This window comes from Haemaphysalis longicornis, unplaced genomic scaffold (genome assembly GCF_048455015.1).
Source record: "Haemaphysalis longicornis isolate Haplotype H1 unplaced genomic scaffold, Haemaphysalis longicornis Haplotype H1 scaffold_1, whole genome shotgun sequence".
Lineage (NCBI taxonomy): Eukaryota > Metazoa > Arthropoda > Arachnida > Ixodida > Ixodidae > Haemaphysalis > Haemaphysalis longicornis.
The window spans coordinates 307619936-307645058 of NW_027526203.1; the positions used below are offsets into that span (position 1 = coordinate 307619936).

The window sequence follows — 25123 nt, forward strand, 5'->3', positions numbered from 1 at the left end:
TGAGCGAGGTACTAGCCAGTATTCTGGGGACCTAGTCGCGTCGATTTAGGAGGGCTATAATACTTAAGCGGTTTTGGCCAGATGTTTGATTCTTTCTATATGCTAAAGTTAATCGATAGTGAAATGTTCTCAAAATTTAACGGTTTGCTGGGGCAGGCAAATGGAGCATTGCAAATTAAACGAATTATTTTATTCTGTAAAAGAAACAACTGATTTAAATTTGAAGCTAATGTCGTGCCCCAAACGAGACAGCAGTAATTTAAATGACTTAAAAATAAAGCATTATAGATTATCATTTTTACCTTCAAAGGGAGGTATTTTACACAATAGCATTCCTATAACTTTAGAAAGTTTGCCCGCAAGAAAGTTTATGTGGTTATTCCATGACATGCACTCATCAAAAATCACACCCAGTGTTTTGACTAAGTTTACAATTCCAATTTTGGAGCCAGCTAGTATAATGCCATTTTCCAAGGTAATGTTCTTGTTTTTTGCCTGAAACAGAAGGGCTTTCGTTTTGTTGACATTTATTTTGAGTCCATTATCAATGGTCCAACGGTAAACTTTTTCTAGAACAATATTTGCCATAGTTGCAAGGCTGGCAGCACAGTTCGAGGTAAATAAGAGTTGTATCGTCGGCATAAATTACATATTTGGTGGTGGGATCTACGAGTACTAGTAGATATTAAAGAGAAGAGGACCCAGTATGCTTTCCTGCGGAACACCAGCTTTCACTGGTAAACTTTGGGAAGCAGTTTTTATCACAACTAATTGGCTTCAATGTTCCCGATAGGATGTAATGAGGTCTAAGGCGACACCACGGATGCCATAACGACTTACTTTTTGGAGTAGGAGCGCATGATTAGTGTGATCAAAAGCCTTGCTGAAGTCTGTGAAAACACCTAGCATGAGCAAGCATGTTTCTAAAATTTTTAGGATAAATTCTTTTTGTTCAAGAAGGGCATGTTGTGTGGATGAGTGCTTTCGAAAGGCATATTTGCATTCAGTAAGTAAACCTTTACTTTAAAAAAAATCCGGAGAGACGATTAAATTTAATTTTTTCAAGACATTTGGAAAAGACTGGCAGTATAGATGTAGGTCTATAATTTGTCATTTTAGTTCTATCTCCTTTTTTGAAAACAGCAATAACTTTTGCTACCTGCAATTTTCGTGGAAAAACACCGGTGGAAAGACAGATTATAAATATGGGCCAGTACCGGAGCGATAATATCGACGCAATATTTTGCAGGCTTAATCTGCAGGCCATCCACATCACATCCACTGCTAGTGCTCAGCTCAGAAAAAAGGCAGATAACTTCGAATTCGTTTGTGCGGCGCAAGTACATCGTTTCAGGGCAGCTAGTTATGGAAAGACATGCATTGGAATTTACCGTTGAAGTTTTGATTTTCGTGAAGTAATCATTAAATGCATTGGGTAATGATTAACCCCGAACTTCTGTGCCGTTTCGGATGATTCGTTCAATTGTGGGGTTGTTTTGCGTTCGGCTTTAGCAGTAAATTAATTTTTTTTCATAGCTTCCTGCCGTCGTTACAGCAAGATCTTATGCCGCTTGTCTAGAGTGTGAGTTCTTTAATTACAGCCAAATTTTTCGGTCTTCCAAAATTCTGTCTGAACAATTATCTCTATTTACACTACTATAACGATTAAGGTTGTTACTTTCGCCAAATCTGCATTTTTGTGGAAATGCAGGACGTTAGTTTGCCACTTTTCGCTATTTTTCTAGTTATCTTACTTTTGGATTTTTCAAAATTCTCTCAAACCAATTATCTCCATTTAGGCTATTGCAACGATTAAAGATGTTACTTCCGCCAAATCTGCATTTTTGTGGAAATGCAGGGTGTTACACAGTCCTGGCTGTGGGGGTACTTGGCAAAGAAATTAATGCTAAGCATTAATAAGGCAGGGCTGTTCAGCGTGAAATATCGGCGCAGCCTTCCTTTGGGCGATGAAAGATCGAGCTAGACTAAAGTTGGATGACCTGTGAATCCTTTGATGAGGATTCACAGGTCATCCATCAACTTGTGATGACCTGTGAAACCTGAACCCTTAGTGCAGGCGCGATTAGTTCTAAAGACATTTTGACTTCATAAAAATGACACGCTGTTGCGAGAGCCACCCAAGATGAGATGTAGCATTCCCACCGCTCGAAAACCCGCTGGTAGCTTTTTCCTCCCAGCTGTGTTGATTCAATTCCCCTACGCACTATACTTTATTTGTTAACCGCATAATTACCACAAGACATATTTTTTTAGTACATAGCGGTGAGTTAGTTGCAAGACTACAAAATTATTTCAGTATTTCAGCTTGGCATTAATTAACCAATCGTGCAAATTAGTGTCACAAACCAATTTCAGAAATTACAGCACCACAAGTTGCATGCAAGAAAGTGAAAAATCTTTTAATATCTCTTGCATTTTTTAAGTTAAAAAAAAAAAAACTTCTTTCATAGCCATGGAATGGAGCCGAGTGAGTTACCCAAAGGCTAGATCTTTGAAATTGAACAAAGCTGTATTTTGTCTTCATGGCCCCTATAAGGAAGTAGGTAGATAGAACATACCGGTTGTTTTTATGCTGCGTTGAAACCAGAGATGGCTCTTGGGAAGAGCCATCTCTGAAGCTGCTTCCCAATCAAGAATCTTATTCTTGCTCCATGGCTTTAGGTCATGCAACCTGGCCATATGTGAAAGGCAGATACAGTTAGGCATGGACAGCCTTGCAAAATAGACAGAAGAAAATGGTTTTAGATTGAATCCTCAAAAAAAAGTAGTTTTTATTCACAAGACAGCGTGGAATTCATCCCAAACCTGACGTCACACTGAATGGACAACGGATTTCCGTCAAGAAAGAACATGTTTTAGGTGTTATACTTGACGAAAAGCTAACGTATGTACAGCACATAAACAAACTAAAACAAAAATGCTAAACATGCTAAACTAAAAACACCATGAACATTTTAAGTGCTGTCACATCACTCTTATGGTGCCGATAAAGACTGCCTTCTACATCTGTTTGTCAGTTTATTAAGGTCACGTATAGACTATGGAAGCATAACATATGGGTCTGCATCTAAAACTGCTTTAAAAATGTTAGACCCAGTACTACATTTAGGCCTTCGCCTTGCCTCCGGAGCCTTCAGGACAAGTCTAATCTAGAATCTCGTGTAGTGCGACCACTGGTGCTCAGAGCACCAGCGTGCTTATACAGCACTCTACAATGTCTATGAAGAATCACCCATGCAGTTATATTGTGAATGATGTCTCATCTGCCGGTTTGTATTTAGCACGCTCGTCGATCCCTGCCCCTACGTCCTTGCATGTCAAAGGCCTTGCAGAGGAGATAGGGGTGTCTTTTGATGATGGCATGAAAATTTGTATCACCGACCTAGAACCACCTTGGGACATGTCAACTATTCATTGCGACACATCCTTTAAACTCATTGACAAGCGTCGTGCACCCCGCGAATTTATCTTGAAGCATTTTTTAAGTTCACAATACAGATATCCATACGCCTCATTTTACATGGATGCTTCCAAGTCTTCTTCTGCTGTGTCCTGTGCTGCACATGGGCCGGACTTTGCCAGCACAGAGATATTGAACAGAAATAGTAGTATTTTTACAGCAGAAGCCTATGGTATTCTAATCAGTGGAACACATAACACAGAACAAAACATAAGAATCAATCAACTGCACAGACTCCCTAAGTGTAGCTACAGCATTGGATTCCTTTAAACCCACAAAAAACATCCTATATCACCTTTTTAAAGCTATTATGACTGCCTATAAGTCCAAGCTAAATTTGCTTGTTTGCTGGATCACTGGACACAGTGGCATTTTGGGCAATGTAATTGCCGGCCAGAATGCCACTGTGGTGGCCCTCCGTAGTGGTGTTGACATACCGCTGGTTCCTCACCTCGATTTAAAACCAGTCATCCGAAGAGGAATCCGTAAATCCTGGCAGCACACATAGGAAACACAGACAGGTAACAAACCACACTCAATAAAACCACACCTGGGAAGATGCGCAACAGAAAAACAAAACAGGTTTGTTGAAGTATCGATTTCCAGACTGCGAATAGGCCACACCTATGCTACACATGCGTATCTTTTGAGAGTCACACTCCCACCAGTTTGTGACAAGTGTGGGGAACGGCTCTCCATCCTCCACGTATTGAGTGCACATCCTGCTATGAGACCAGAAAACGACACTTCCCTAAAATCTACATCTAAAACATTCCGCTACACCCTTCACTATTCCTAGATAAACCAATGTTCACAAACAACTGTCTTTTAAGTTACCTTGCAGATGTCAAGTTTTTAAAACTCATCTCGTACAGTGCATTACCTCAGAGCCTATGAGCATTGAGCAAGGTCCTGGTGCTTCTTTTGTTCGCATGGGGAGCCCCGCCGCCTAGCATTGTCTTGGCTCGAGGTGCCGTCTCATCTCAACCATAATCCTCCTCACCTGCCATTATGAACATCTTCATGTTTTTGTCTGGGGGCCCTGTACACCCACATATACAGAATTTTTAGAATCTGTATACTCATGTCATACATATTTCAAGCACAAGCCTGACATATTGAAGGACCACGTAACAGTCTTGGCACTCTTTGGTTTTAGATACCCTTGTGCCAATGAACATGAACACGAACAAGGCTCCCATGCAGGAGCCGAAATATATTTTAAGTTTTTCTTTTTCATTACTTGGTCAGTGCCCTCTTTCTCTCTCAAACAAACATACATACATAGGAACTTGCATGCCAGGGTGTACCTATACACTTAATATTTTTTGTTACAACCATTGAACAGTAGAATAAGTTGTCTAGAGTAAACGTGTGCTTTAATTAAGACTGGTTTACTCGCTGCTGTAACCTCCCTGCTGTAATGCCTGTGGGCAATGCGAGGTAATTCATGAATAAAGTAAACATGGTTTGCGAAAGGCAGAAGGAACATCAATTACATGTGAATTCGAGCTGAAGTTGATGTAATATTATCCATATATTCCTGAATTTCGGTTAGATTTCCCATGAGAGGACAAATTTTAATGGATTCTTTTTATATCAGTGATACAAAGGGAGTTGGTATCATTTGGGTTTGACACTGTGGCCCATTCATGACTCCAGGAGAAGATATTGGCAAGGTAAAAGCATCTTGGGCACTAATGGTGTGGATATTATTAAAAATCAGTGAATGGCCAAATTTGGATGGGCTAAGCTTTTAGATGGAAGCAATCAATATATTTGCAGTAAACTTAAAAAGGTAAAGGGCCAGGAACGATACCCTGTATAGATGTAATGGGAAGTCGAGCCTCATATATTACGCCATTAATTTATAGTGGCTCCGGCTTGTCAGATATAAGGCTTAAACCCAGGATATGAGAAAGGAGGGGAGCCTGATGCAATGCAGTTGGAGCATTAATTTATTAATTTTGCCAGATAATATGTTCATCCAGTAAAAATAGCGACAGGAATGTGTGAATGAAAAAAATCCTCCATACAGTGGTCATCCATCCTCATTCGTGTTTGCAGGTGAGCAACATGCAGGCATTTTGTATGTGCACCTGTTTTTACCATCCCCGAACTCAGTTCAAAGCCTGTCCCTTCTTATTGGCCAATAAACTTCGATAGTTTTGGCATCAGCATAGTAATTGCGAAGAACTGTACGGGGAATGTACAGCAAAGGACCATCCTGCATGGACAGGTGCGGCCTGAAGCCAAACATGGTTGTTGGGAGCAGGTCATGGTCCTCGATGTATGCTAAGCATGACTGAGTGGTTACGTATAAAAAATTCGTGTAGTTTCCCACGATGCGATGCGAGTGAGATGGGGTAAAGGTTTCCTGGCTTCAGTGATTACCTCGACTTGAAGATAAGTGCCATACCACATGCCACTAGAGTTGGCAGTATTGGCAGGCCATTGTCTTGATGTATTTGAGTGAAGCTTCAAGGGCAACTGTGTTGAGATTGCGTTGGCATTCGTTCTTGATGCGGTTCTTACCCAGTGTGGTGATGCATGTGAACTTTCGCACGACAGCCTTGTTTCATGTAAGGGGGAGGGGTGCACTATGGTCAGAGTTTAGGGGCCATTGTAAGGCGCGTGGGGCGGGAACCAGCCTCCGTCTGGCCGGCCCCGTAGTTTCTTAGTTCCTCGAGTACTAGTGTTTTTTTTTCTCCATACCAGAGTAGTTTTGTATGAGGCAGTGGAGTTGGTCCTCATCTGAATGCGGAGTTGGCGGTTGGCTGCACAAAGATGATCAAGATGGGCATGCGCCTACCACTGGAATGCGAGTGCCAGGTTAGCGGGGTCTATTTCGTTCATTTGCATGCTGTGGCTAGGATGGCAGCTGGTCATTCTTTGATGTCATGAATAGTTTCAGCAGAAGTGTCCTGGCAGAATTTTGTCCAATCTGCTAGCCATTCAGTGCCAAGACATTTTCGTACCTTTTCTGTGAACAAGCTTTATGCTGATGACATGGTGATCACTTCCCAGGGTGTCAGGGAAGCATGTCCAGATTGGGTCTGTTATACGAGTCATAGACAGGTCTAGGGAAGAGTGAAAAGATACTGTAGCTATTTCGGGTGCTTGTCGAGTGTCATGCATAGGTGGAGGTTGTTTTGCCTAGAGCCCCTCCATTGCGTCCATGGCCCCTTTTGGGCGGCAGACGCAAGCAGTATGGAGGGGCTTTAGTTTTGCCTTACAGCCTCGTGTACCTTGTCCCTTCTTGCCGTCTCTAGAATAACCCCAAGTGGTGTGGTGTGCATTGAAGTTGCCCACATTGACTACCGTAAAAGGCACAGAAAGCACCCCCCTCAACATGGGGATAGTTCGGGGAATTTAGGGGAGGGGGCCCTTGTTCGTAACTGCCCCATTATTCAAACTGGCAGCGCGGAAATAATAAAAAAAAAAATGCAGTGCATTGGAGAGAAACACATTTTTAATGATGGCAAAGAAGACTGCGAAGCCCCTCTTGGCGCAACCAGTGTTAGCAATTTACACGGTGTTCCCGCTAACCATGTTGTTGGTCCTGTTAGCCAGAGAATCCATTCTTGGTCCTGTTAGCCAGAGAGTCCATTTTTGAGATGTTGAACAAGGTGTACTCGTGGCGTGTTCAGAGAGCCCTCACGGTGGAGAGAAAGGCCTTTGGTGCCGCTGAGAAATCTCTCCGTGTCCTCTGACTTTCGTTAGTGGCACGACACATTATAAAGTCAAACCGCTGTTTCTATGGCTTGATGTACTGGCTCGACGCAGTTTGTGAGCTGCAAGCTGTGTGCTATTTAAACAGCTTCTTCAGACAGAAACCTGTTACTCACAGCACTCCCTGCACTTCTTTCTCATTCATGAAATTTAAGAGTGTCATCCACTTCTTCAATGAACACCGGTGCTCCATTGCTCAACTTTCGCCAAAACTTGGCCTTGCCAAAGCTTTGCTGCAGCAGACTCTCATACTTTTTGTCCTGCGTGCATATTCTCTTTCGATCTTAACCGAAGTGGCGTGATGTCGCGTGCATGTTTTTTCGTGGCGTGGCAATTTTATTCAACGACTTCAATTTTCCTCTCATCTGTGTATGAATGCACATCACAAACCGCCATTGTCATGAATTCAAACACTTTCAGCACTGCCAGATGACAATAGCAAAATGGCGGGCATGCGCAGAATTTACGGTAGGCCGTGTGTTCTTAGATTGGATTTTGGAGCACACAAGAGCGCAGTCAGAAGTGTTCCCGGGAGGTTTTAGTTTCGCTGATTTGGGCCATCAGAGAGTGGTTGGGGGGCGGGGTTGCTTGCTTGCTAGTGCGCGAAAACTCGAAATACTCTGATTATGGGAGGGGGGTGCTTGCATGGGTGGGGACGCTTGATCGGTATTTTACGGTATTGCATGGCCTTTGGTACGATACAGAGAAGCGAGTAACATGGGGAGGACTTGGGAGGATGGGCTAGAGATAAGAATGAAAGTGCTGTTGTGCTGGCGAGTGTCAAGCAGGAGTTCTACAAGCATGTAGTCTAGCTTGGTGGGCAGGATGTGAAGTTGAGCCTGTTGGTAGGATAGAACTAATATAATGCTATGGCCATTCGAGGGAGCATGTTACTTACTGGCGTGGGGGTTCTGGGGGAAGTGTTCATCTTCATATTGGTTCATTGATGTGCAGCTCGTTGATGGTGCTTCGTGCTTCTGATGGATGCAGTGCTTTGGAACAATAGAGGCAGTGGCGTCAGTGTCCTGCATTGCGAGAGGGCTGTGTGATATCGCGAATAAGGATTTCGAGGCAAGCCATGTCCAGGGATGCTAATAGGGGTAGAGGTGGCATGGTTAGTAGGTGGGTGGGGGAGGTTAGATGTGTCGTTCTGCTGAGTAGCCCTAAGTGCTTTTGAAGATTGTTGGTGAGTTCCAATAGGCCTGTCAATAATCGCTTGAGTTCGGCTTTTTTCTTTTTTCCAAGATGCGTTGATCATAGCTTGGATGTCTAGGTTGGGCTGCATAACGGGGGGCAAGGGGGCAAGGTTAATGAGGGGGGGTGGGTGCAGGGTTGCAATGTAACTCCATGGCCTCATTAGCAAGGGTTGAGGGAAGGCAGGGTGGCAGCAAGTGTGTTTGAGGGGGAGATCGGGGCTGGGTGGTAGGGGTGCTGTATGAAAGCTGTTTGGCAAATCATTCACACACTTGTAAGGAGGGTGGAGGAGGCCAGAGTTTTTTTTTTTTTTTCGGCACTCCTTGCTTGCAATTAGGTGTGCCAGACCACACGATTTCCGTTTAGGGAAGAACCATTTAGGCCCCATAGACAGTCCCCATAGACTGGTGATTGGAGCACTGGAAAAGTGAGAAGGATCGAGTTTTTGCTATCTCCACTTCGTGACCCGAGCCTAAATGCAGTATTGCTGTGCATGCCATTGGATTCCGGAAGGAGCTCAAACACACCTGTGTCTACACAAACACTGCAGATGCTCACATCTGCCAAGACTGTGGGAACGCGACCTTAGCGCGTTCCCTTTGGTTCGGCTTCGCCACACCGCTTGCTCCTCGCGGGAACTTGCTCGGCAAGACGTCGGCGAGGGGGATCTACCTCCTCGCCGTAGGAGTGTCTTTAAGCCGGCGAGAGCGCGCGGGATGCTAGCTGCGGGGGGAGTCGGAGCTCGGGAAGCGAGGCGTCAGGACGCGCCTGGCGACCTCCTTCCTTGGAGGATCGGGCAAAAAGGAGGGCGACAATGGCTGCCATCGGCGTCCCAGCGAGGCAAACGCGAGCGCGCTGAGGCGGCGCCCCGGCGATGACTGTTGTCGCGGTGAGTCGAACCTCTCGATTCCCTTAAATTGCCCGGGCGAGGAACTAGATCCTCGCCGTCAACCAGCTAGCCTGCATGCTCTTTGAATGTTTATTATTCGGTAATAAATGTCAATGAGCGAAAACACTTGTCGCTTCCTTTGTTCCGTCGAGCCACGGCCCGCCGCGGCTGGCGCGGTACAGCGCGCAGCCGCGGGGTGGGAGATAGCTTGCTAGCGGGGCGAAACGAGAAGACGAAGACTGATTAGTCTCTCTCGTCGCCGGACATTCAAAGAGCGAAAACACTTGTCGCTTCCTTTGTTCCGTCGAGCCACGGCCCGCCGCGGCTGGCGCGGCACAGCGCGCAGCCGCGGGGTGGGAGATAGCTTGCTAGCGGGGCGAAACGAGAAGACGAAGACTGATAAGTCTCTCTCGTCGCCGGTTTTGCTATTGCAGGGAAAAGTAAACCAACTTACTTTTACCCACCTATAACCCCACAAGACCAACATTCACGTTGCCGGTACTGTAACTGCACGTATTGAGGAAAATAGCAGTGGAATGTAAACAAAACATACTAGGTCCGATGAGCCAGTCACAAAGTGCGATATGCGTGATGTAGGTGGCTGCACATGCCTGCCCTTGAATGCAAAAGAAAAGGGTCGATCGTGTTTAAGCAGGAGACCAGAGCTCCGTCTGTAGAGGCTTGTTTTTCAGTACAGGAAACAGTGAGAAATCAGGCTTAAATAGCTTTTGCAATCATTTCACGCCCCGTCTTTCCTACTGGTCAATGACAACTTTTGCTTCGCTACACACCAGTGGCCAGAGCATTAAGCCTAAGTTGGTGCCCAGACAGTGAATTATATTTAACAATATATTGGCAAAGATACTGCGGCTGGTGATTGCTAACAAATTACACGCTAGGTGACCAAACAATCGGATAGCCCCAGTGCAAATACTGAAGTGGGTATCAAACTGGTCCCCTGTCGAGCTGTGTTGTGGAACAGTCTCTAGCTGGGACCAATAAGGAACTGGTCGCAGCTGCTTTAGTTACAGCCGATCCAAGCTAGCCCAAGCCGTAAAGTTTCTTGCATCTATTCTAGAGAGGAATCTGGTGCTCAAATCAGTGCGACTTGTGCAAGGCCAACCCTGTCATAAATTCTGGGAACAGTATAGATTTGCATTAGCTGTGTAATTGGCTGAGCTTGCAATATTTCAGGAAGTCTGAAAACGTGAAGTTCAGCAAAAATTACAATTAAAGGTGTTTATTTACATGGGTAGGAAATAAAAACATGCTGTAGCAATGAGAAAGTGATATCAGGGGAGTTTTCTTGTAGCTTTCCTATTTTACATCTGGATCTCTACAGGAACAAATATGTTTGATTCTGATGGGTCACACTAGCTCTTACAAAGAACTTTAATGCCCCAGGAATACATACACATATGATTCGTTCCACTATTTTAAAAGCATAAATTACGAGAGCAGTCTGTACAAGTTGTATATGTATGACAAAACATGCACCCTGGTGAGCTCCCCTGATGGAGTTTGTCCTGCTATCATCATGTTGGGTCAGCTATAGGTCGACTGAAGTGCACATATACTGTGTTCACACGTATACAACTTTTACAGACTGTTCTCTTAAAACTTATTTCCTTAAAATAATAGCGGAACTACTTAAGTGTTTCTTAGTGGAGCATTGTGAAATCTAAAAAGTTGGGTTTGGATGTATTGGGTTAGGTCTGTCAAAGCCCCACACAATAAATGTTCACATAGACCTCCTGCTATGAAACAAAAACGGAAGGAAATGAGCCTTTTTTCGCCTCATCATTTGTACACCGTGTTTTTATGACCTGCCTACGTAAATCAACACCTTTGCTCGCCATTTTGCTGCCCTTCATGTTTTCACACCGACTAAAACGTTACAAACTGAGCCAATTGCGAAGCTACTGCAAATCTGTACTCTTTCCTTAGTTTCCAAGATTACACGCAGTTTCAGTGCCAGTTTCCTCTTTAATATATTTTTGCACAACAGAGAGTAGCTGGGGCCATAGTTTTTTAGCCACCTGTGAAAAACAGCAGCAACGTGTTTCTCCTGGCTGCATTGATGGAGCTAGCATTTGTGACAGTGAAACCAGACAGCAGCAACTGGCACAAGGAAACTACAACTTCTTCAGTTTCATTTGTTCTACACATTTTTACATGTTCTGTTCTGTAATAAGCAAAGCCTGAATTTTAGCATGAACTCAAATCCCAGCAAATAACATTGTTAAAAACATTAAAATGAAGTGCTTTTTCATTTAGGCCACAGAAAAACCTGTTGGTGGTTCCTTCTTTACTAGTCAACTTGGCAGAGATGCACAAAAAATGTATTTTTTTCAATGCTTTCTTCACTCTGCTTCGGTGATGTTTCTTATTTTTCATGTCAGTAGGGAACGGTACTGCTAAATAACTAGCTCAGCAGAATCGCACCCACGTGCACAACCAAAACTAAAAAAGTTTTTCAAGAGCCTAACACTTCTACAGTCGTCCACACGAGCATCTAAGGAACCGGAATGGCATGCTTCCGACTGCAATCTTGAACCTCATTATAATGAACACTGATGTAGCAAATTATCAACTACAGCGGAGTAAATACAAACTTCGGGCGGTCTCGCTTCATTTCAGTGGCACTTAAGCTTTTTATAACGAAACCAAAAACGCGAGAGCCACGCGTGATATGGACTGTAACGAAGAATTGCTTGGTTCGCACGAGGCTCAAAACTCCAAAGCTGACATACAATAAGCAAAATAAAGAAATTGAAAGATAACACAACCCTTTTTTTTAATCGTTTGAAAAAGCTGTGAAAATTTTAGTCACCCGGCGCAAAAGTGCAATTACCTGATGCCCCACCTACATATGAAAAGAACGAAAAAAACTTATTTATTTGAATCGCGTTCTTCTTCAAATAAATAAGCACATGGGCCTGTTTTGTCAAACGAACTTTGTTCTGCTGCAATTTCATGTTCTCATGTTCTGGCCCATTTAGTTTGAAATGCCACAATGAGAAAGGTGAGGATTACTGCATTTATAGTTAGTTCAGAGCCTAGAATAATGCGTTTTTATATCTAGGGTTCTTGCGCAAGCCAGATTGCCGATTTGTTGGAGCCGATTTTTACCCGTGCTGTTCAACAAATATCGGGTATAACGAACTAATTTACTGCCCCGATCCTACTTCGTAATACTGAGGCTCGACTGTAGTCGGCGGGATTGCTGACATCGAGGAAGCCTTGCTGGAACCATCGGGATAGTCAGGGTGGTTGGTCTGCGCTTATTTATGTGGCCTGCAATGAAAAGTAGATCGTTAGCCTGTTCTAATGTATGCACGTTTTGTGTAGGCTTCGCTTCAGACTATAGCAGCCTCGATTATTCCACTAGGAACGTTTTTCTCTAAAAATACAGTTGCGCTACCAAGACAAGTCAGCTGCCGGCCCATGCAAGCAAGTCAAACTATGTTTAAGTTCATTACCCCACATACACGCATCAGCTTCACCTGGAAGTTAAAAATAATCTGACTTCGTTGCTACGTACGGCTTAAGTTCAACTCGCGCGTGATTGCGACATTAACAAAATAATTAAAACAGCCTTCGAGGCTATTTTAATTAGATTGGTTCGAGACAGTTGTTTTAGATGTAGGGCACCGACATTGAAAGCTTACGAGAATAGGTTAACCTAAAAAGGAAAATGCGCTTCATAACGTTTATCACTGAGGACCGTGAATGATATCAGCTACGATATCAGCTGCGAGGTCCACAGTCCTGCCGCAAGGCACGTTGCCATGATTTGAAGTGCAAAAAATAACACGGACGAAGAAACAGAGTGGACGAGGCAGGCGTCAGTGTTTTGTTGCGCTTCAAATCATGACAACTATTCACCAACTAGCCCAGCAAGAAGCTCTTCTCAGCGCAAGGCACGTGTTCAAAAAAAGAAACGCGCCTTTGATTTCTGCTTTATGTGAACAAAAGGCACATGTCAATTTAAAATAAAATCTAACTTGGCTATCTCATTTCATCAACGGTGCAATACCTGAACGAAAGCGCGTGGAAACATGGATAAGTGATTAAGTTACCTTGTAGAACGAAAGATTAGGCGAAAAGTGCTGGTAAAGGAATCTTTGACGATGCATTGCGAATAGTTCACAAAGCGCCGCACCTAGCATCGCAGTCACCTGGACGTCGACATTTGAGCAATTTTTCTTGCTTGCACTTGCACTGGCTGCACTGGTGCAAGCCTTAGTTTGTGCAAGCAGCGCAAAATATGTTCATGAACACTCTGCCACGGCCGCGCCACGGCATCCAGGCCAGTCCAGGCGTCCAGGCAAAAAAAAAATGTAAGAAAAAATCTATTTTGCCTTTCTACGAAAGTAACCGCAGGATTTACTCTTCTGTCAAAATATTCTATTTAGCGTTTTAGCCTGTGCCATAAGATGCCAGAAAGTATTGAAATTTGTCACTTTGTAGTGCTAGTGTTAAATGTAAACGTTACACTAGTATTTTTATTTGTTTTATTTGAACGCCTGTAAAATATTTTTTTTATTTGTTTTATTGTTTTATTTGAACGCCTGTAAAAACTCCTAACTTCGCATCAAACTTGGCGCGATGGCGTACGAAAATGGCCGCTTCCTTCCTCCATACCAGGGAACCAACCAGAGACAAAAAGGTGCTGCAACGCTACAAGCGCTCGTCAAATCGCCAGATGGGCGAACTTATAATATTCTTGACTTTGTTAAGAGCATGCTTATTAGCGGCGTTTTTCTGCGGTGCCAGTCGCTGCCGTAATGTAGGCATGTTCGTTTACAGCTGGCGTTCAACGCTTGTATTTGTTTACATGCCTTCCAGAGAGGGGGAGCAGGGAACGATTTGAGGCTCGTGAAGTGTTCATGCGTGTCGTATTTGGCCAGGGCTTCTCAAACTTCTCCAAATCTCTATCAACCCAATGTCCCAATCGCTATAGCTCACGGTGAGAGCAGCGTGTCTTGATCCTAAACGGTCAAACCCCCAGCGCTCCCCGACTGTCTAGGGTCACTGTTACTTGCGTTTGCTGGAGTTTCGTCCAGACGTAGCCATCTAGAGTTACGTCCGATCACCAGTTATTGCTATTATAGTTAACTCGGGAGTGATCGGTTGGGTAAAAATCGAGACTGCTCTCACCACGAGATGAAACCAGCTGAATATGTTCATTATGAAAGTAGCATTTGTGCAATTGGCGTAGGCTTTTGTTTGAGCATAACTGCTTTAAAAAAACTGCAGCTGGTACAAATGCCGCATTCTAATGCATGGAAGTGACATGCCAATGCACATGCGTAGTGCCAGTGGCGTGATGCCCGGTGCTATAAAAAGGATTGTTTCAACAACAAAAAAAAGAGCATAATGGAAATAGAGCACAGGTAACTAGTTTTTTTTTTCAGTGGTGGCTTACGTGTATGGGGGTGTATTGATTCGAAGCGACTTGTTTCGAAATAAATTGGAAAAACAAATAAAATGAACCATTCTGAAGGTTTTCTAGGCTTTGCATATTGACAAAGCGTGTTGTAAAAAAGTGAGGGAAGCTTGCATAAAAATCTCTAATACAGAAAGCAAGCTGTTATATGCAAGGCAACAAGGTCCATGGCTCTGCATCTCACTAACAGCCAACAACAGTGCTAGACTGCTATATACTCTGTACTAAAGCTTGACGTTGGGCTAGTTGGGTACACATGACACCTATAGAAACAGCGCGGCAAAACTTGGGCCAAGAAGAAGGCAAACACATACAGTGCTCGTGTCTGCCTTCTCTTTGGTTTAAGTTTTGCCGCACTGTATCCCTAGCTGTCATATATATACTCTGTCCTTTGGCTAGGTGACCTTTTGCGTCATCTAATTACAATCTAACCACACGGCAGGTTTTTGCATACTCTCATAGACAGCACTACACGCCGCAACAAATATTCCGAAGCGTTGCTCCTTCCCAGGGCTTGACAACTCCACTCCAGGGTGCCCAACCCGAGTTCCTGTGCATCAATCACATGCTGTGCACCCTTCCTTCTGGTGTTTGCACTTTCACTGTGCCATAAATAGTTCCCATCGACAGTGCAGTCTGCGTCATTCTTCGATCGCTGCTGCCAGATGTGCACTCCCCAGAAAAGTCTATGGGAATCTTCATTGACGGTTAGACAGCTGCAGGTAGCATTTCCTCGTGGCATGTAAACAGCAGTTGATGGCGAGGGTGGCTAAGCATGCGAGCCCTGCACTGTTTCTCTGCGGCGTCTCCTTGCACGCTAAATGTCAAAGGCAACAATTCTTTTTTCGCACTTGGTTATCAATTTATACTTACGTAACCAGTTTTCAAACTGGTTCAGTGCTCGTGAACCGTCATCCTAATTCGTTTAGTTGACTCACTTCACCGGAACAAAATGAGCCACCCTAACCCGAACCGGCATTTTTTTTTTTTGCAAAGAAAGCTGAAAACAATAAGGAAAAGATATAGTTACCCAGGGGAGTTTTTTTTTTTTTTTTTCTCCCGATTTATTTAGCATAGCTTGCAAGTGCAAAGTTGACAGTATCATGTGTGGATTTTGTTTCTTCTCTCGACTGAGCGACAATGGAGGGTGGCGGGTTAATTTCACTTGCGTTCATCATGGGTTCATGGGAACAGCCAGGAAAGGGTGAACTGGTGAAGGGAGGGACGCTAATGGGGTCTAGGTTGGGAGGTGCCACCGTAAACAACACTGAATGCATTCTGAAGACTGTAGATGGCTTCCCTAAGATGGCCGAGGTCCACTGCATTTGAACTTGCACTTGCTGTTGCGAAAGTGACATTGGATCCATTTTGCATTGTTTGTGTCAGCTGTCGTTTGATTGTCGGTGTCTTCAGCAAACACTCTGCTGTTGCTGTGGTCAACGGGGCTTGAGTCAGTGTCTGATAGTCCAAAACTGATAACTGAATCATTTTGCATAGCTTCTTCAGTGAAGGACGGGTTAGCATAGTGAAGGTTGTAGGCAGCTTCTGTAAGCATATTGGCATTGCTAGCGTAAACTGTCTGGGTTTTAACTTGATGGTGCTTGCTGGAGAGGTGGTCTACTTTCCATAGCTTCAGCTATGGCCTCATGTACATTGTAGAAACTATATGTTTCTTTGGTAAATGTGTTGGCATTACGGGGGTCAGTGGCATTAGGACTTTAATACGATGTTGTGGTGCTGCCAGCTTGACCATTTTGCATGGAATCCTTACCAAGTGTCTGAATGGCAGGACTGATAGCAAGACCATCCTGTGTAACGCCTCCAGTGAAGGTCTGATTGGCAGCCCCGAAGCATTTGGGTGGTCGTGTAAGTGCATAGGCGTAGACTGGTTCTGCCAGCCCATTGGCGAAGCTGTAAGTTGGTTCTGCAAGCCTGTTGACGAAGCTGTAGGTAAGCCCATGGTCGTATCTGTAGACTTGCCTTGCAGGCGCATTGGCGTGGCTGTAGACTTGTTCTGCAAATGCATAGGGCTGGCTGTACACTGTGCCTGCAAGCACATTGGCGTGGCTAGGGTCAGCTGTGTTGGAACCCCTGCCAGACATTGCTGCAGCATCATTTTGCCAATCTTGAGTGATCATGTGGAAAGCCCTGTAAAAGCTGTAGACAGCGTCAAGAAACACATCGGAGCGGCAGAGGGAAAGCACGCTTGGACTTGAGTGCGACGTTTGTGAACCGAGAGCTGGTCCCCTGTGCATATCTTCAGCAGAGACCTGACGAGAGGGTTGTGCCTGGCCAGGTTCTTGAAGGCAGTTGGTGGGAACTTGCTTAGAAGCTTCACTTCGGGGATTCTCCCTGCTCGAGCAGGCGCCAGGTGCGAAATTGAAGCCGCAGCGTGGGCTTTTGCACTGGGTTGTGGAGCTGTGCGCTGTGCGGTCCTCTGTGCTCCTTTGGAAGCGTGGGGGGCTGTTCCTAGGTTGTCCCGGCGAGCTTGCACGAACAGGGTGGACGTCGAGACTAACATTGCAAAGGCGGATAGAGCCGGGGAGGACTGGCCCATCAAACGTGAGGTACAGAAACTGGCCCTGGCGGATGCCCTGGAGAATGGGCACCGTGGACTCCATAGCGGCAATAAGGTCTTCCGCATTACCGTCGATGTTGATGCCTCTGATGAGGCCACGGACATTGTTGTGACCTCGAGCGAGGAAGGCCGTGACGGGGATACCACAGAGCTGTTCGAAGCGAAGCAACGCAGCCTTGGTGGCGGGGTTGGCAGTTTCGATAGCAATGATATTGCGGCCGGTATTCACTCTAATTACGGAGATGTCGGATAGATGGAATGTGGCTTTTCCAACTTGCAAGCAGGTAAGTTTCAGAGCGGTGGCTGGAAAAGCAGGGGTGAAAAGGATTGTATCGCGTGCTCTAAGTGGTGACGTACGTGGGACGGGGGCAGTCCAGTCTTCTGGCGAAGACTGTTTAAGATGCAGGGTAGGATCCACTGCTTCTGTGGGATGTTCACCAAACATGTCTTGAGCTCTGGTCTGAGGAACCGGCGTGCGTTTTTCTCCGGTTCGCTCGCATGGAGGACTGCATTTGCGCGAGGATGGTGACACGGTTGAAGCTGGGCTGACGCACAGTTCGCGTGTGGCAGTACCAGAGCGCGACCGACAGTTTGCTTGGTAGGCGAGCCACGCTGCCCGTGTGACAGATTTGTACACGTAATAGCTGTCGTGGCTGTGCGAGCGAGGACGTTGCTGAGCCAGTTGCTGGCTGATTTCCGGGTAGGACTCGCCTAGCCACCGCTGCAAGCGTCCAGATGGCAACGTGGGTCGCGAGCGGTCGTTTGTCAATGCCCCCGAGGCGGTAGCTTGGGCGCCGAAGGTAGACCTCGTGGCCTTTGGACACTTCTGCGATGACGCACCGGCGGCCGCGTGGTCCGCGGCGCCAGGGTTCATAGCGTCTGGAGAGTTACCCGAGTGAAAACTGGTAGGATCGCGGGCTGCAAAAATAGGGTTCGCAGCATCGGAAGATTTCCCAGAAGACGAATGGACGGTAGTATCCGCTGCGAAACTGTAGTTCATTGCAGAGAATTCACCCGATGGCGGGCCGGTGTTGGCGTGGTCTGGGACGCTAGGATTCATAGCGTCTGGAGAGTCACCCGAGTGAAGACTGGTAGGATAGTGGGCTACAAAAATAGAGTTCGCAGAATCTAAAAATGCACCCGAGAACTAGCACTAGCATCCGCTGCGAAAGTGTGGTTCAGCAATTGCAGAGGATTCACCCGATGCCGAACTGCCGCTAGCACCATATTGTCTGCACAGAGGGAGGCCATGGCGGTGTTCGGAAGGAATGCCGGGAAATGCGTGACGCAGTAACCGGAAGTTTTACCATTGGCATCCTCCATTTACCAGTGGGCCTCCTCGATTATGAGTCCCGGATCGTCCGCGGACGTCCCGGGACGCGATCCGGCGCTCGATTTACCCATATATTCCTATGAGACTTCCGGTCCCAACGCAGTCCTCGGACCGCCCGCGGACCATCCAGGACGGCAATCGAGAAGGCCCAGTACCGGATAGTCCGCGGGCAGTTCAAAGACGGCTTCTGGAGGTCTCGAGGAGTACATGGAAAAAATCCCGAGCCATCCCTGCTAACGTGAAACCTGGGGAGGGGCGAAGCATGCAGTGTGCGCCGGTGTTTCCCTCAGCAAAATCGCTGCTAACGGGCAATGAGAGACGGAAGACGATTTTGTTTTAACTATATGCATATGTACATCCATTATATACAATCAGCAATCGCGTAGCTAATCTCAGTCAGTATGCATAACGTATATTTTTTGGGCTATTCTCTTTCGTCCTACTGCTGCTGGCGTTGATGAGGCTCCTGCGCTTCCAAGTCTTAAATCGTGCTGAGTTCAGGTAGAGGTATACAGGTTTGCTGTAAAAGTCTCGTGTCTTTGAAGCACGAAGTGTTCTAGCGCGAGGCGTTGGAAAACGAGTGTACCGGCGTTTTAGTACCGTGACTGCATGAAATGACGACGACGACAGGAGACTCCGACAGCCCGAGCCCCTCAGCTGCTTCACCCCTAAAACCAATGCCAGGTCTCGTTCCGGGAGATCCGATGACGGTCCGGGAGGGACTGATGCTCGTGGAGGCCCCACGACTCGTGCCGATCTGGATGCCAGGCCAGCGCGCGCATACCAGCGTTCGCTGCCAATCTGGACGTGACGCCGTCGCGAACCCCCGTTCGCAGCCATGTGGATTACGTGGTCGTTTGATTTGCCTGCTCTGAGCAGTTGCTCCAAACAGCTCCGTATTTTGTTTGCCTACTGAATTTCTATGGTGGGAGCGGCTTTGAGCTGCCCAGGATCTGCTCAAAGCTGCTGTGAGCAGGCAAAGCGGCCATCTTTTGGCGCACTTTTTTTTTTTTTCGCTCCATGAGCCAACGCTTTCTAGTAATAAAATGCACTCATTAGGCTAGATAAATTCGCCAGTAAACGTCTTCGCGCTAAAATAAGCAAGCATGTCGAACTCCCAAAGAAATGCTGACTCGATGACTTTTCTAATCATAATAATAAAGGAACACGCCTTGCGGCCTGAACTAAAATTTATTCCGAAAAAAAAAAAATAGCGCAAGAAAAACTGCGGCATTGCTTGCACACGATGACAAACGGAATACGGCGATCAAGGGTGAACAATTAGGGCGGCCAGTTTTCAGCCAGGAAAGCACCTGCTGTATTTCTGTGGGTTGCACAGCTCGAGGTTTCGCCCGGAGGCCTGGTCCCTACGCTTTTCAAACATGGTGGCACTGGTGGGCGTGATTGCTCCGCGTGTGTTTGTCCCTCCAATGTCCTTGTCACGCATGTTAGCGCGATAACAGCCGTTCGGTTCTGCCCCAGGCCATTTCTCTGGGCGGTAGAATTCTCGCCAATATCGTCCAAATAATTCCGGCCTTTAGCCTACGGAGAAATGTAAGTCGGCCGTCCTCACCTCCTACCTTAGTAATCGGCTGCTTCACCGCGCGGCAGTCTGCCTTTGATGCCCTCTCTATCAGCTGCTTCGCGCACCGTGCACTTCTGTGGCGTGGAGAAATCTGACCTTGCGCTTCGATGGTCCCGGTCTTTGTATAGTCAAACCCGGCTATAACGAATCCGGATAGAGCGAATTATGCTATATATCGAACAAAAATAATTCAGTTACGGAAATACATGGGAAACATATTCCTTATAACGAAGTTCACATCCGATATATCGAACTCTGGGTGCCTAGAATGGCACCCATCTGGGTGCCTCTGGGTGCCCGCGGATCGTCCAGGACTGCTAAATCGAAGAGGCCCACTATTGGCCCAGGGCCCAATAAAATGGCAAAGTTCGAACCTGCCTCCATGACATAAACGAGACAGCTTTTCGCGCAGCAGCGAATCGAGGGCAGACGCACAACGAGTGATTTACAGTATCACGCACGGTGCAAGTCGGGCACAGGGGAGAATCGTCCCAACCTAACTTCGAGTAAACGCCACATTCAAGTGTAGTCTGTACTCCTTCCCACCGCTTGCTGAGGCCGCGTGGGATGTGGAAGTCACAGCGCTGAATACCTGCGGTGAGGGTCCTGCCACTCCGACATTGTGCAGTCCATCCAGTTGCGAGGATAGGGCGTTGCTGTCCTCTCGGTGAAAAGGAAGCTGGGTCGTGATGCGCAGCAAGTGGCCTGCGCCTGCGTCAGATCTCGTGTTGCCTTGTACGCCCGAGTGACCAGCCGTGACGGAAAGCGTTGTAGTGGGGGGTCACGTTACACATTATTAAATTTTCAGAAACCTCCACGGGCAATCGTACCCAGAATTTATTTTCCGCTCCGAGGAGGGCGAGACCGCGGTTTGGTCGCACGGTAGCCGTCGCGAAGTCGTAACCAACGCACAGCCGTACACTGAAAAGCTTTCCTGGGTCAGCTTCGCCGCAATGCACCTGAAGGATCGCTCGGCGCATCCACGGGAGCGAACGTGGCGATGCCTCGGTGCGTAGAATCTGCGCTGTGTCGCTACGTGAACCCCCTCCTCTCGTCCGCCGCCCAGGAAAGCCAGCCGTGTGCGTGATGGACGGGCTTTTGCGCCAGGCAGTGCGAAACCTCATCTGCTCGCATTGAGTTGTCTCGAGTGCACACCGAATTTTTCGTGTGCTGGACCTCCCCGGTGGCCTTCGTTACCTGCTAAATGTGGGAGCGTTGTTGTGAAACCGATCCGCAGGTGTTTTTAGACTCATCATCATCAACACCAAATTAAGGGATTGCTGAAACACTTGTGGGTTGCGTTCAAACTTCGACTCCCCTGACGTGATTACGCCCCAGTGTGTGTTTTCGACACTACGGTAGTTTTTTTTTTTTTTTTTTTTACGTTTAGCAGGTAATTTAAATTTGGTTTAAAATATGCGCGTATTTTTATTTCATTTGGTACGTTTAATACAAAAAACTTACAAGGACACCTAAGCACTACTCATGATAAAGTGAATGTGACAGCATTAGTTTCCAGTTGCCGAACGTGTCATCTCGACATTTCATTCTCCCCTCGCGCCTTTTGACATTGGCTGAAGCGGAACGTGCCCAGTGGTGCGGTTGTTCGGACACTGTCGTCTTCGTCGTCGTCATCATCATCATCATCATTTTTCCTTTGCATCTTCTTCACTCCTGCTGAGAGCCTTGGTAAATCGTCCTGTTGGAACGCTATTAGAGACAACGTACTTCGCGACCTACTTCTGTAATTAGCCTGCTCACACTGCTCATGTAGGGCTCAGCACGTTTCTAAGTCCAAAGCCACAACGCACTCTCTAGCGCACTTTCAGTCAACTACAGCCACCGAGCTGTGGTGGTGTTGGCGATACGTGATCGGCTCGCATTCCCAAGCCCTGTGTTCTGTTCCCACACAGACCCCGATTTTCTCTTCAACTCGATTGCGCTACTTTGCTTTTGCTTGTAGGAGCTCTTCTGAGAAATTTGCCCTCACTTCAGACTTTCATTTTTTTTTTCTTTGAGCCGTCGGCCATTTTCCGTGGCGCGCCGCAGTGGAGGGCTAAGGATTAATTTGGACCACGTGGGGATGTTTAACGGCGCGCGTTTAAGGACCGACTCAGCAGTGATTGCATGTTTTCGACGCGGGGGATCTCACCGAGCATTTGGGGGGCTTTTACTGGTGGACGAGTCACGTGGTGTAGAAACTGCGCCCAGTATAAATCAGACCAAAAGTCACTGCAGAAGCCGTATGGTTTTCCGCGTATCTTTGCAGTTGATTTGTTGTTTCTCGGCAGCATTTTTTTGACAGGCGCGGAACAGATTATTCTTTGTGTGCACAGCAACCGCAGTCCGCAATATTTACGAAAAATGAAACGAAAATCCTTTATCTGCCATAAAGGGCGGGAACGTAGGAAGAATAAACTTTATATTAGTTCATGAGTAGTGGCGATCCCCGAGTCCAGAAGTCCCTGAGCGGTGGCTGCCAGGCGGGCCCTTTCAACCAACCGAAGCTGGCTAGCATGCCTTCCCACTGCTCATGGTTGGGGGAGGGAATAGGGGGAAAAGAAAAATTAAACCCAGTTCCACCCAGTGTGGAATCTCCTGAAACAGCTCCGCTGTGGTTCTGTTGTGTCGGCTTGAACGTCAACGGGGCGCTCGCCGAAACAGCAGCGCCATCGCCGCACAAATTCTACGTTTCGCGCCATTCTTTCCTCCATGGTTTCGCGAAGAAATCGGCAGCTATGCGTCAGCGCGGAAGGCTCCCTCCCCTCTCCCGCCCGACCCTGCGAGACCACTGCGGCCTCTGTCAGCGGGTCTGAGAGCCTGCTCCTAGGCCTGCGTGACGCACGGCCTACGGCAGATGGACGAAAAGGCTCGACCTACAACGGCCCCGCTGTTAAAATAAACAACCGAATTTCCCGCAGACTTGCTACTTTCAGTAGCGGCAGGCTATTGAGGAAAGTTTATATAGATGCATACTTGTGTGCGTCACTGCAAAAAAAAAAAAAAAGGCATCGGTAATGTTTTGGATCAGGTATTGCGTAAATTAGGCCGGCAAAAAATTTTTTCTTGTCTGTAATGGGTGCTCCGAGCCAATCTCGCGCAGTTGCATACTTCCGGAAACTTAGAGTTCCCGCTTCCTCCCTTCACACGCCCCGTGTATCTCGCGTTGACGCCCTTCTCTTCCCCTGCGCTCAGCGGACGGAGAAGGGCAAGCGCGTTCGATAACGAGTCCTCTTTCCTTCCGGAGGGAAGCCCAGCGAGGTGCCACCCATTCCGAACTCTGCCCGCGCGTTTGGACAGCTGTGTCGTTCGACCGCGCGCTTAAAGCTGTTCGTGTTTTCGCGCACAAAATTTCTTGCCGCGCTGTCTTGGGGGGGCCCTAGCGGCTGCTGGCAATTGTCCAGGAAGCGCCCCCCGGCCGGCCTCGAGCGGATACCGAAACCCGGCCGAGCCGCACGTTGCTGCGCAACAAACGCGAGCGTAGTGGCGGTAGTCGCGCATATTAGTCGAACGTCCTTCACGAGGAAGAGTGCACGCACAGCTGCTCAAGCGATCTGCGGTGCGCGAACGAACGTCGGGATGGCGAACGTTGACGAACGCCCGCGCAGTGCTTCCGTCGCGAAAGCGGACGCGCCAGCAGCCGACAGCTCCGACGAACTGACGACAAACACTCCCGCATCTCTCCTGCGCAGGATTCACAAGCCCTGCGACTCGCTATTCAGCAGTTCACGCGGATGGACCAACTACAGGGGCCTCTTCAACTTTTGCATCGTTCTGTTGGTAAGTCTGCCTGCCCCGGATTCATTTGTGCTTGCTTCCAAGCAGTGACGCACCGCTCGATCAGGGCAGGGCGCCCGCGCGGCCGGGATGATGACACACGGTGCAAAGTGACGCCTGTTTTGGCCGGAGCGGGTGCGTTACTTATGAAAGCACCGTCAACTTCGTCTCCGTGTTTGGGCCGAGCGTAACATCTTGGGAGTTAGCGTTTCTCGCGCCTAATGTAGTCGGCACGCATGCTACAACTCGTGACACGAGTCATGGGTTGCGTGATCATTGCACAGACGCCAGTCACTCGCGTGCGCGATTCGTGCCGAGCTCTCGGTGACGGAAATCTACGTGGTTTTCGTGAATTCAAATTTTCTTACGCAAACTACCATAATGATTTCAATGCCACACGAAGTTGTGCCATTGCAGCTCACGATAGGGAACGGAGAAAAGCTCTCATCACGCAGTCAATTCTGGTGTTTCCGCTGTGAGCGGGGATGTAGCTAGGGGATGAAGGAGAGGGTTTAGGTTCGTGGGGAGGAGATGACGCCTCAAAAAGCGTACACCCCAGAAAACAGTATCGGAAAAATGTTAGCGCTCCCATCCCCGGCCCGCTCGGTCCTGAGCTTTTTAAACGTACATGACATGTCTGTAATCTACGACCTCCTCCCACCAACCCTTTTTCAGCAAGACAACGAGTGGGGGAAGGTGGAATCTTGCTTCGGTACTCTTCTTATCTTGTTGCCGCATTTTCTGATTGGATAGTTTTGCCACCCTTAGGAGTGAGCCTACATGACAGCGGATGGGTGTGGGTTCAAACAGTTGCCGATTATGTCTGCGCCAACTTTTTTCTTGACATTTTTGTTCACACTTTACAGAACTCCGGTTCGTTGTAGCCTTCACAACTCCATTGGTCTATCTCACCACTGCATGTGGACGGGCATCGTATATCGTCTATTAACTCTCATCTACATTGTTTCTTCAACCTGTTAAAGAACACAGCGGTATATACAGTGTGTTGCGACGGTAACTGGAACACTTTAAAAAATTTTCCTGAGCGATCGGCCGCTCTGTTCGCGCTCAAACTTCACACAAAGGTCGCATTTTGTGGTCT

General features: G+C 47.2%; 2 protein-coding genes across 6 annotated transcripts in view; one reads left to right on the forward strand and one right to left on the reverse strand.

Annotated features, from left to right (window-relative positions):
* LOC144149810 (uncharacterized) overlaps positions 1 to 13807 on the reverse strand; it is a 218989-nt gene extending 205182 nt beyond the window's left edge. The window contains exons 1-2 of one of the 3 annotated variants that reach the window (XM_077681472.1): positions 13462 to 13807; positions 8112 to 8238 (exon numbers count right to left, since the gene is read on the reverse strand). In XM_077681472.1, the coding sequence (XP_077537598.1) occupies positions 8112 to 8147 (36 nt within the window). In that variant the 5' untranslated portion in view covers positions 8148 to 8238; positions 13462 to 13807. Of the gene's footprint in view, positions 1 to 8111; positions 8239 to 9822; positions 12594 to 13378 lie in introns of those variants that run through there. The other 2 variants (XM_077681463.1, XR_013318368.1) reach the window with 2 other exon arrangements.
* Positions 1 to 25123, forward strand: part of LOC144149790 (diacylglycerol O-acyltransferase 1-like) — a 148774-nt gene that overhangs the window by 65537 nt on the left and 58114 nt on the right. For all 3 annotated transcript variants that reach the window (XM_077681435.1, XM_077681450.1, XM_077681442.1), the window contains exon 2: positions 23937 to 24024. In XM_077681435.1, coding sequence (XP_077537561.1) covers positions 23937 to 24024 — 88 coding nt within the window. The remainder of the gene's footprint in view (positions 1 to 23936; positions 24025 to 25123) is intronic.